General features: G+C 43.9%; 1 protein-coding gene across 1 annotated transcript; it reads left to right on the forward strand.

Annotated features, from left to right (window-relative positions):
- The first annotated feature begins 7,689 nt into the window (after positions 1-7,689).
- LOC138363596 (myb-like protein X) lies at positions 7,690-10,632 on the forward strand. The gene is made up of 3 exons (XM_069322960.1): positions 7,690-7,792; positions 8,035-8,257; positions 10,365-10,632. The coding sequence occupies exons 1-3, from the start codon at positions 7,690-7,692 to the stop codon at positions 10,630-10,632; spliced, it is 594 nt and encodes a 197-aa protein (XP_069179061.1).
- Positions 10,633-11,220: the final 588 nt, after the last annotated feature.

Genomic DNA, 11,220 nt, shown 5'->3' on the forward strand with positions numbered 1-11,220 from the left:
CGAAGTAAAACTATGTTTTTTCAACTTGTACAGTCAGCGCCGACATTGTAGTAAGCAAATGTTACATTTTTTGTTTACCTACGTAATTTTAAGAGATAGTTTGTAGGCTTCCTAGTCGCTCACAAGATTTGCGAAGTAAGTAAGTAATTATCAAAAGAAAGCACCAAACCGGGAAGGCTATGTATCACCATCAAATGTGCAGAATATCCAGAGAGCGCTAAATATCACCAAGAATGCCAATACGAGAACAAAAACGCATAAGGCGAACGATATCAAAAGTATCTGAGTCACCAAGATTTCTATTGAGGGACAGGCGACCGCGAGGGGCGGTCGGAAAGCAAGACACACGCTCGTCCTGGAAGTCAGAACACTCAAGAAGGACATGCACGACCGTAAGAGGGACAATGCAATTAGGACAAAAAGGAGCAGGGCGGTGCTCCATCAAGTGACCATGGGTTAAGCGAGTATGGCCAATACGCAACCTCGCCAGAGCTGTTTCCCATCGCCGGTTACGGTGGTAGGAGGACGGCCACGAGGAAACACAACATTTAAGAGTACGTAGTTTGTTACCAGTAACAGACGACCAAGAAGCCTGCCAACGGGTAAGGACGGAGGAATGGATAACCGGGTAAAAGTCAGAATATGGAATACCTTTACGAGAGATGGAACAAGAGCGGACAGCTTCCTAGGCGGCAGCATCCGCACGCTCATTTAAAGACACACCAATATGGCTGGGAACCCAACAAAACTCAACCGACTTAAATTTACTGTGAACAAGAAACAGCCAATGCTGGATCTCGACAACTACTGGATGAACTGGATTAAAGGACCCGAGAGCCATGAGGGCACTACGAGAGTCAACAACAACTACAAAAGAAGACTGACAACGAGAAAGCAGGAGACGAAGAGCATAGAGAATAGCATAAAGCTCCGCTGTAAAGATGCTAGTCTCCGGAAATAAGCGACACATATAAGTGCGATCAGGAAAAACGACAGAGTAGCAAACACCATCCGCAGACTTAGACCCATCGGTGAAGACAGAAACGGAGCGGGAGTGAGAAGAAAAGTGCTCAAGGAAAAGGCGTTTTAGATCCGTAGGAGGGGTAAAAGCTTTAGTGATACGGGTCAAGGATGTACAAAACTGCGGAAGGGGGACTGTCCACGGGGGCAAAGAAGGAACAACACGAGGAGAAACATTAGAAATACGAACGGAAAGAGAATCCTGTAAGCGAGATAACAGGACAGAAAAAGGGAAGCGGTGAAGAGGAACAGGAACCGCAGGAGGGGTAAAAGTTAAAGCACGACAGAGGCGAGAGGAAGGACGTTGTAAGGACCGCGCAAGGTAGCGAAGACAGTAGTGATCTCGCCGGTCCTGGAGAGACAGGAAGCCAGTGTCAACATACAAGCTAAGGACGGGAGTCGAACGAAAGGCACCAGAACTGAGGCGCAACCCAGTATGGTGCAAAGCATCAAGACAGCGAAGAGAAGAAGGAGAAGAAGACGAGTAAGCAGGGCAACCATAATTTAGCTTAGACAGGTCGAGAGAGGAATGTAAAGCAAGGAGAGTGCGCCTATCTGCCCCCACGAAGTATGGGACAATACCCGAAGGAGGGTAAGGGCCTTAGAGCACTCAACACGGAGGTAAGAGATATAGGGAGACCAAGACAAACGAGTGTCAAGGAATAACCCCAAAAGCTTCGCGGAATCTTTGTATTCAAGGGGATGACCATAAAGTGACAAAGAGGGACGAAGAACGACCCGTTTCCGGGTAAAAGTCATGGCACAAGTCTTAGAAGTAGAGAACTTGAAACCATGATCGGTGGCCCAAGACGACACGACATCAATCGCAAGTTGAAGCTGGCGCTGAAGGAGAGGCGAATCATCACCCTGACAGCAAAGGGTAAGATCATCGACATAGAGCGCGGAGAAGACACCTGAAGGAAGAGAGAAAAGAAGACCATTGAGGGCAACCAGAAAAAGAGTAGTGCTCAGAACACTACCCTGGGGCACACCTTCGTATTGCTGAAAAGAGGCAGAGAGAGCGGTACCAAGTCCCACCCGAAAGGAACGACGAAGAGGAAGCTGCAGAGAAAGAGAGGGAGATGACCACGAAGGCCAAAAGAATGAAGTTGAGATAGAATATGATATCGCCAAGTGGTGTCGTAAGCCTTTTCCAGGTCAAAAAGGATGGCAACAATGGAAGTCCTCGCAGCAAAAGCAGTACGAATATAGACCTCCAAGTTCACCAGGACATCTGTCGTGCTGCGGCACTTGCGCAAACCAAATTGAGAAGGGGAGAGGAGGTGATGGTGTTCCAGGAACCACATCAGACGAACGTTAACCATACGTTCAAAGAGTTTGCAGACATAACTTGTGAGGGCAATAGGGCGAAAGTCCTTAAGGGAAGTTCCCAGAGACCCCGGTTTGCGAACAGGGAGGACAACGGCATCGAGCCAGTCCTCAGGGACTGACGACAACTCCCATATATGATTATACAGACTCAATAAATACTGAGACGTGCACGGAGGGAGATGGCGAAGCATCTTATAATGAATACCATCGGAGCCCGCCGCTGTAGAACCGCAGAGGGCCAGGGCAGAACGAAGTTCAGAGAGAAAGAAGGGATCATTATAGGGAAGCCGAAGACGAGTGCAGAAATCTAAAGGACGAGACTCAAGGACAGGTTTTTGAAGAAGGAAAGATTGGGGAAGATGAAGACCAGAGCTAACAAAAGAAAAGTGGGAACCCAGTTCGGAAGCGACCTGCAACGGGTCCGCCACAAGAGTACCATGGAGGTGAAGGACCGGCGAAACATCGGGAACGAACTTACCCGCAATCTTGCGGATACACTTCCAGATCTGGGCCAGAGGAGTTTCGGACGTAATTGTGGAGACATAAGATGCCCTAGAAACTGGTAAGAGTAGTTATAATTTAATGTTTCCATGATTCAGTGCTTACCTCTTGTGAAAATTGTTGTTTAGTCAGAGTTGATTTGTTTTTTTGTATTGAGGCTGGTATTTTCTCCCCTGATTCCATGTATGCCTAACCATCCTGTGAAATGGGAGTATCAGATGAACTTATAGCTAATTTTTTATCTACACTATGTAATCTTCCATATAAAATAGGGTAGCAGCTCATTACTGTATATACCTAAGCTTCTTAATACAAAAATATCAGTAATAAAGATTTTAAATTATAGTTTGTATTTTCCTTACCAATATTATCCTTATTAAATCATGTTAACCATGGATCATTAAGATCTCATGTTGATATGTAATAGTCATATTTCTTTTGAATCATTCATTAAATTGTGCATTATATCTCAATTTTTCACTTCTTTGGATATACAGTATAGTAAAAAAAAATATGATTAAAATAAACCAGTAATATTTCTTTCATTATATTATTTATTTAAATAACTGCATCAATATTTTTACAGCTTACAGGATTTTTTCTAGTAGTTGCATTATTTGTTATAAAAAATTGGTTTATTATTAAACACAATGGTGCCTTCCCAGCTTGGTGCCTTCTTTTGATAATTACTTACCGATTGTTACACACAGCGAAATTGTGTAACAGGAAGAGGTCTTGGACTCAAATTTGCTCCATGCTAAATGTAGAGGAATCAGCTGAGCATCCCTCAAATAAAATAGGCTGCCTCAGCTTATAAGGTAAATAAAATATGCTTTCCTCAAATAAGTAGCTGCCTCACCTCACTGCCTTACTGCTACATAGCTTTCCTGGCATTGTGCCTTCTTATAATAATTACTTGTTCCACACACCCAAATTGTTAACAGGAAGAGGTCTTGGACCCCTACTTCACTCTCTCTTTTTTAATAGTCCATATAGTCATAATTATAGGTTTAAGTATTCAATGAGAAAAGTTTTGAAGTTTTTACCCTAACTTAACATCATTTGTGCAGCATATTTTTATATTATGTCTCACCTAGATTTCATTTCAAAATAAAACCAAACAAAATAAATTAAAAATAGGGGGTGTACCTTAGCTATACATACTCATCTATACTTATTACTAGGTGAACTTGGTGATAGTAAATGCTCCCATCAGACAGGGTTATTCACCTTCTCTCATATTTCATATTCACCAGCGTTTATTTACTTAATTAATAACTACTGGTATTATATCTTGCTATTATAAAACTAATTCTAATATCATAAAAGACATATTTACTGCAAGTTTCAAGCAGAGAATGCATATATAACTAACACGAAGGACGCCTCCTGACGAATGTCTCCAGTTAAATCTTTTGTTTATAATAAAATCGATCCTTCCTGTTGTGTAGTAGAGAAAAATTGAGTTATATCCAGTTTACGTAAAGCTACGAGTGGTCGACAGCAGCCTTAGCCGACGGAGCAAACTCACGAAGATTTTCCTTCTTAGTATGCCTACCTGAATACCGACGTAGCCGCTACGAAGGCGCTAAGAAGAAAAACATTCTTAAGTACCTTCGTGAATCTGGCCCCAGGTTCTAACAATCTGAGCCTTGAGGCGTTGCAAGAATGCAATGATCTACAAGACAAAAGTGAAAAGGTGACTCCTCGGAGTCTACATGCGCTCTGAGCGTGAAATAGCAGCCGCCATCAAAAGGGCAACAATTGTGGGACCAGTTGAGGTCAATGTTCATAGCAACAAGGCCACGGAAATCATAAACAACAAAAGCGAACCTATAAAAGACCCTGGATCCGGATACCGAGTCCAACTACTGGAGGCGAATCTCTCACTCATTCTTCCCAGACAAATCATGGCTGCTAGAACGACTTTCTTAAAGAGGCTGAAGCGCTAGTTAGTTGGTGAGGCCCCCTGACAACATAGCGAGACAAGTGAACGCAGAAAATCCCACTCTCAAAGCGACGACAGCTCTACTCATCAAGACAGCCGACAATACTCGTCTTACGATGAAGATGGCTTTCGAGACAGAATAACAGGCTCAGGAAGCAGCGAAGAAAGGATTCAGTTACTTCGGAATCACCTCCTCACCGAACCAGATCACCATGAAAAAGTTTTCCAAAGTAAGACAATGCTTCAAGTGCTTTAGTTATGAGCACTTCTCAAACAGATGCCCAGAACAAACGGCTAAGTGTAGCTCAAGGAAGCAGGAACTGAAGAAAATTAAAGAGAAGACTACCACGCCGCCGACCACCCAGAGGCAAGTCGCGCCGACCTTGGACTTGACCAATTCCCGAGCCTCCCTTCTACAAGCCAGATTCAGTGTACGACCGTATGAACTGGACGCCCAAACAAGCCTCAGCAGCAGGACCCACCAAAACCAGAGATCCCGACATCCATCCAGAACATCCACATCCAGATCATCATCGCCTAAGCGGACAGAATTGTGAAACAAGATCACAACTTGTTCCACAGAAGAGTGAACAGGCTTCTGGAAGGCAATGTCATTGCGCCTGTACTGACACCAGTGACTGAATATGGAATTGCAGCCACCCAGACCAAAGTCCCACGGCTGACGACGACAACTGCGGACACCCACACGGACGCTCCACGGACGACGACAACTGCGGACACCCAGATGGACGTTCCGTGGATGATTTTCTTTTTTTTGGCAGGGATATTCCTGCGTGGGCCCTAAGCCTCTGGCTGGCCCACTAAGTGTTGCTTGTTTCTGTTTTACTTGGGCGAAGTATGAGTCGCTTCAGTAAAATTTCGCCATATGTGTTTAACAACTTCTGCTCTGTTGAATCTAAGTTGAAATCTTAGTGGGTTTGTAACTGTGCACTGTGTTAGATAATGTTCCAGTGGTCTGTCGAACATTTCTCCACAGTGCTGACATTTCCTCTCATCTTCTGGAACCTGTAAACCTATTTCCCATGCACATGTGTATCTAAGCCTGATGCGATGTAAGTGTACTTCTGTTGCTCTACTGCCCCCGTTCATCAAACTAAGTGGTTCGTAGTTGGTTGAATTCTTGTACCAACCCGCAGATCCTGATGTTGCAACTGCTGTGTTGTGGTCACTGTACATCTTTTGCATTGCTCTGTTTCTAATTACTTTCTTAATCTGTGATAGACTCTGTGGTATGTAACTGTTTACAGTTCTTCTCTTAGTTGCAAGTTTTGCAGCTTCGTCTGCAATGTCATTTCCTATTTTTCCCTCATGACTTGACACCCAGTTGATAAGTACCCATCGGCCTTGTCGCTTGAGTGTTTGCATTAATGATATGACATTTGTGATCAGATGTATGTTTACACATATGTGTTCTTGTTGCAAGGTTTCAATGGCGGTTCTCGAATCTGTATGTATGATAACATGTTGTCGGTGTTCAGCAAGAGCATGTTCCAAAGCCTTTTGAATGGCTAACATCTCTGTTTGTAAAGTCGTACACCCATTTGAGAGGCTCCAACTATTTACAGAGTTTCCTGCTTTAACTGCAGCTCCGGTTTCTTGTCCCTGCTGGTCTACTGATCCATCTGTGAAGTAAGTGAAGCTGTCGGATGCCATGTTTGCTTCTATATGCATCTGTGCAATGTTACGTACCAGATGAGGATTTGTCTGGTTCTTTTTTCCTTCAAGAACCATAATCTTAAAGTCTGCTGGCGGAGATTCCCAAGGGGCTTGCATAACAAAGTCTGCATGTATTTCGTCGACACCCTTCTCAGTGACTGTTTGTTATATCGAATGTATTGATGGTGTTTATCGCACAATGGGTCCACCTGTTGCTATTGGAGGCTCTTCTGTCCAGAGTTAGTGCTCCAGTGATTATATCTTTAAGTGAACTGATTCTAGGTCTAGTCAATATCTTGGTCAGCATGCACGAAGCAATCCCTTTTATCCTTATTTCAATCGACATCAGCTTGGTTTCTAGTCTTAGGTTCAGTATTTTAGTCCATCTGGGAGCTCCTGTTATGATTCGCAATGCATCGTTTTGAATAACCTCAACGTTTGCCCACTGATCAGGAGAAAGAGTGAGTAAGGCAGGCGCTGCATAATCAATTAGGGAACGAACGGCGTGTATGTAAAACATTCTTAACACTCTTGTGTCCTGCTCCAAGACGGGGCCCTGTGATTGCTCTCATTATATTTAGTCGTTATTTTGCTTTCTCCTTTAGATATTGAATTTGTTTGTTTGTTGAATGTAATTTTAAAATCTATCCACACTCAGAGATATTGATATTGTGTAACCCACTGAAGGTCAATGTCATGAATGCGTAGGTGCCTGTCTAAAGTGTTGCCGCCTAGTCTCATTGCCTTAGACTTTTGTGCAGATATTTTTAGCCCTAAAAGGCTGCATTCAAATGTTACTTTATCTAATGCACCTTGTGCTTTATTTAGAAGTGAAGGAACTGTAATGACTAATGCTATATCATCAGCATAGCTTAGCAATTTAACCCCCTTCTGTAAATGTCATGGTAACAAGGTTTTCCATAACACGGATGAAGACAAATGCGGACACCCAGACAGTCGATCCACGTACGGTGACAAATGCGGACACCCAGACGCATGCTCCACGTCTGGGCAATGATGAACCAGCTAGATTCGACTTGATATTCACCCTGAATGAGACAAAAATAAGGGAAGTCAAAGTTGAAGCCCCCATTGCAATGAGTGACCACAGTGTACTCACTTTTGAGTACTTGGTGGAGGTAGGGATAACCTATCCAAGGACGGGATCGGAGGAAAAAAGACTGAATTACCGAAGAAGAAAATATGACGAGATGAGGAACTTCCTCAGGGGAATACCATGGGAAACAGAACTTAGAGACAAGAATGTGCAGGTCATGATAGATTTTGTCATCCAGAAGTGCCAGGAAGCTGCAGGCAGGTTTATCCCCGTTCAAAAGAAGAAAAACGAAAAACAACAGAAAAAAACATGGTTCAACCAGGAATGCAAGGTAGCGAAGCAACTGAGTAAAAGAACATGGAGAAACTACTGAAATAACAGAACACCGGAGAGCAGAGAGAGATACCAGAAGGCCAGAAATGAGTACCTCAGAGTGAGAAGGGATGCAGAGAGACAGTTTGAAAATGACATCGTGAGTAAAGTCAAGACCCAACCAAAGCTGCTCCACAGCCACATCAGGAGGAAAACAGCAGTGAAGGAACAAGTGTTGAAGCTCCGAAAGGGGAGAACAGATATACAGAGAATGACAAGGTGTGTGAAGAACTCAACAAGAGATTGCAGGTCTTCACAATAGAACAAGAAGAAGCCCATGCACTATATGAGGAGGCGGCAAACCAAGCAACCTTGGAGGAATTTAACCTCACCAGTGATGAACTCAAAAGGTGTCTGCTGGAGCTGGATGGGACAAAGGCTGTTGGGCCTGACAGAATCTCACCATAGATACTAAAGGAAGGTGCAGAAGCACTAAGTGTGCCACTCTCTATGGTGTATAACAGGTCACTGGAAACAGGAGACTTACCAGAAAGTTGGAAGACAGCTAACGTAGTCCCAATATACAAGAAGGGTGACAGGCAAGAGGCACTGAACTACAGGCCAGTTTCCTTAACTTGTATACCATGCAAGGTGATGGAGAAGATCGTGAGGAAAAGGCTCGTAGAGCATCTGGAGGGAAATAACTTTGTAACGCACCACCAACATGGGTTCAGGGATGGTAAATCATGCCTCACAGGTTTAATAGAATTTTATGACCAGGCAACAAAAATTAGGCAGGAAAGGGAAGGGTGGGACGACTGCATTTTCCTGGACTGCCAGAAAGCCTTTGACACAGTACCCCATAAAAGGCTGTTAAAAAAAGTTAGAGCAACAGGCAGGAGCAAAAGGGAAGGTGCTCCAGTGGATAAGGAAGTACTTAAGCAACAGGACATAGCGAGTAACGGTGAGGGGGGGAGACATCAGAGTGGCGAGATGTCACCAGCGGAATCCCACAGGGTTCAGTACTTGGACCCATCCTGTTTCTAATATATGTAAACGACGTTTCGGAGGGTATAGACTCATTCCTCTCAATGTTTGCTGATGATGCAAAAATTATGAGAAGAATCAAGACGGATGAAGATAGACAGAGACTACAGGATGACCTGGATAAACTGGAAAAATGGTCTAGAAAATGGCTGCTAAAGTTCAACTCAGGAAAGTGCAAGGTAATGAAATTAGGCGAAGGGAGCAGGAGGCTGAACGCAAGGTAACATCTGGGAGGTGAAATCCTGCAGGAGTCAAATAGAGAGAAAGATTTGGGGGTTGATATCACTCTGAACCTGTCCCCAGAGGCCCACATCAAAAGAATATCATCAGCAGCACATGCTAGACTGGCCAACATAAGAACTGCCATTAGAAATTTGTGTAAGGAATCTTTCAGAACCCTGTATACCACTTATGTAAGATCAATCCTAGAGTATGCAGCTCCAGCCTGGAGTCCATACCTAGTTAAACACAAGAAAATATTAGAGAAGATTCAGAGGTATGCCACCAGGCTCGTCCCGGAACTGAGAGGAATGAGCTACGAGGAAAGGCTAAAGGAGCCGAGCCTCACATCCCTGGAAAACAGAAGAGTAAGGGCAGACATGATAACGCAACCCGTTCTCGTTCTTTTTTACAGTCAATATTGACTTATTAATAAGAGTATATGTGACATACTAATTTATTGTGAATATTTTAGTTTACCTTGAAAAGCTTCATAGAAAACATCGACCTTACCTAACCTTCTTAGTATGTTAAGATAGGCATCTTATTGCTTCGCAATTACAATTATTACTTAACCTATTATAGGTATAGGTTAAGTAATAATTGTAATTCTGAAGCAATAAGATGCTTATCTTAACATACTAAGAATGTTAAGATAAGCATCTTATTGCTTCAGAATTACAATTATTACTTAGCCTATACCTATAATAGGTTAAGTAATAATTGTAATTGCGAAGCAATAAGATGCTTACCTTAACATATTAAGAAGGTTAGGTAAGGTCGATGTTTTCTATGAAGCTTTTCAAGGTAAACTAAAATATTCACAATAAATTAATATGTCACATATGCACGTATTTATTAAATCAATATTGATATACGAAAGTGCGAGAACGGGTTGGATAACCACCTACAAAATTCTCAGGGGAATTGACATGGTGGACAAAGACAAACTCTTCAGCATGGGTGGGACACGAACAAGGGGACACAGGTGGAAACTTAGTACCCACATGAGCCACAGAGAAGTTAGAATTTTTTTTTTCAGAGTCAGTAGTTAATATATGGAATGCACTAGGAAGTGATGTGGTGGAAGCTGACTCCATACACAGTTTCAAATGTAGATATGATAGAGCCCAGTAGACTCAGGAATCTGTACACCAGTTGATTGAAGGTTGAGAGGCGGGACCAAAGAGCCAAAGCTCAACCCCCGCAAGCACAATTCGGTGAGTACGGACGACAACTATGGACATCCAGACGGACGACGACAACTGCGGACACCCCGAAGGACGCTCCACAGACGACGACAACTGCGGACACCCCGAAGGACGCTCCACAGACGACGACAACTGCGGACACCCCGAAGGACGCTCCACAGACGACGACAACTGCGGACACCCAGACAACGATGAGAGCGGTAAACAACATAAAGAAAGCAGGAATACTGGCGACACAGGACGAAGACGTCTGCACATCTTCAGACGACAATGTGTACGATGAGGATTTCTCCGGCGTAACTCCTTGAGGTTATCTTGAGATGTTTTCGGGGCTTAGCGTTCCCGCGGCCCAGGCCACAACCGGGCCTTCTTTTTGTTACACACACCCCAGGAAGCAGCCCGTAGCAGCTGTCTAACTCCCAGGTACGTATTTACTGCTAGATTACAGGGGAATCAGGGTGAAAGAAACTCTGCCCATTTGTTTCCGCCATCGCAGGGGACCGAGCCCCGAACCCTAGGATTACGAATCCCGAGCGCTATCCACTCACCTGGCATTTGGACACAACCACAGGTCGATACACCGCTTTCAGAAATGGCCAGGCGATCACCATCGACTTACCGCGGAATATCGTCGAGGATCTCCCACGAAACTCTACACTGTCGCCTGTGGACACCCATGTACAAACACGAAGCTAAAACAAGAAACCGAAGAACAGGAAAAAAAAGATAACGACGCTGTAGTGGAACATCAAACAAGGACTTCTGGCTGCTGTTGAGCCTGCTTGACCCCCTTCCCCTCCTCCCTTCTTGGTGATTTATGCGGTGTGATTGATTCTGATATAAAAAAATCCTCTCACGGTTGCTGGGTTGAGTCCTGGCTCTACTCTCTGCGGCGC

This window comes from Procambarus clarkii, chromosome 11 (assembly GCF_040958095.1).
Source record: "Procambarus clarkii isolate CNS0578487 chromosome 11, FALCON_Pclarkii_2.0, whole genome shotgun sequence".
Taxonomy (NCBI): Eukaryota; Metazoa; Arthropoda; class Malacostraca; order Decapoda; family Cambaridae; genus Procambarus; species Procambarus clarkii.

Bases quoted from the DNA above. Each gene is read 5' to 3' on its own strand.
- LOC138363596 (XM_069322960.1), top strand. From the start codon at position 7,690: ATGAGGAACTTCCTCAGGGGAATACCATGGGAAACAGAACTTAGAGAC. The intron at 7,793-8,034 runs GCAGGTTTATCC...ACCCAACCAAAG, and splicing joins GAAGTGCCAGGAAGCTGCAG to CTGCTCCACAGCCACATCAG. The intron at 8,258-10,364 runs GTGTCTGCTGGA...ATGGACATCCAG, and splicing joins ACCAGTGATGAACTCAAAAG to ACGGACGACGACAACTGCGG.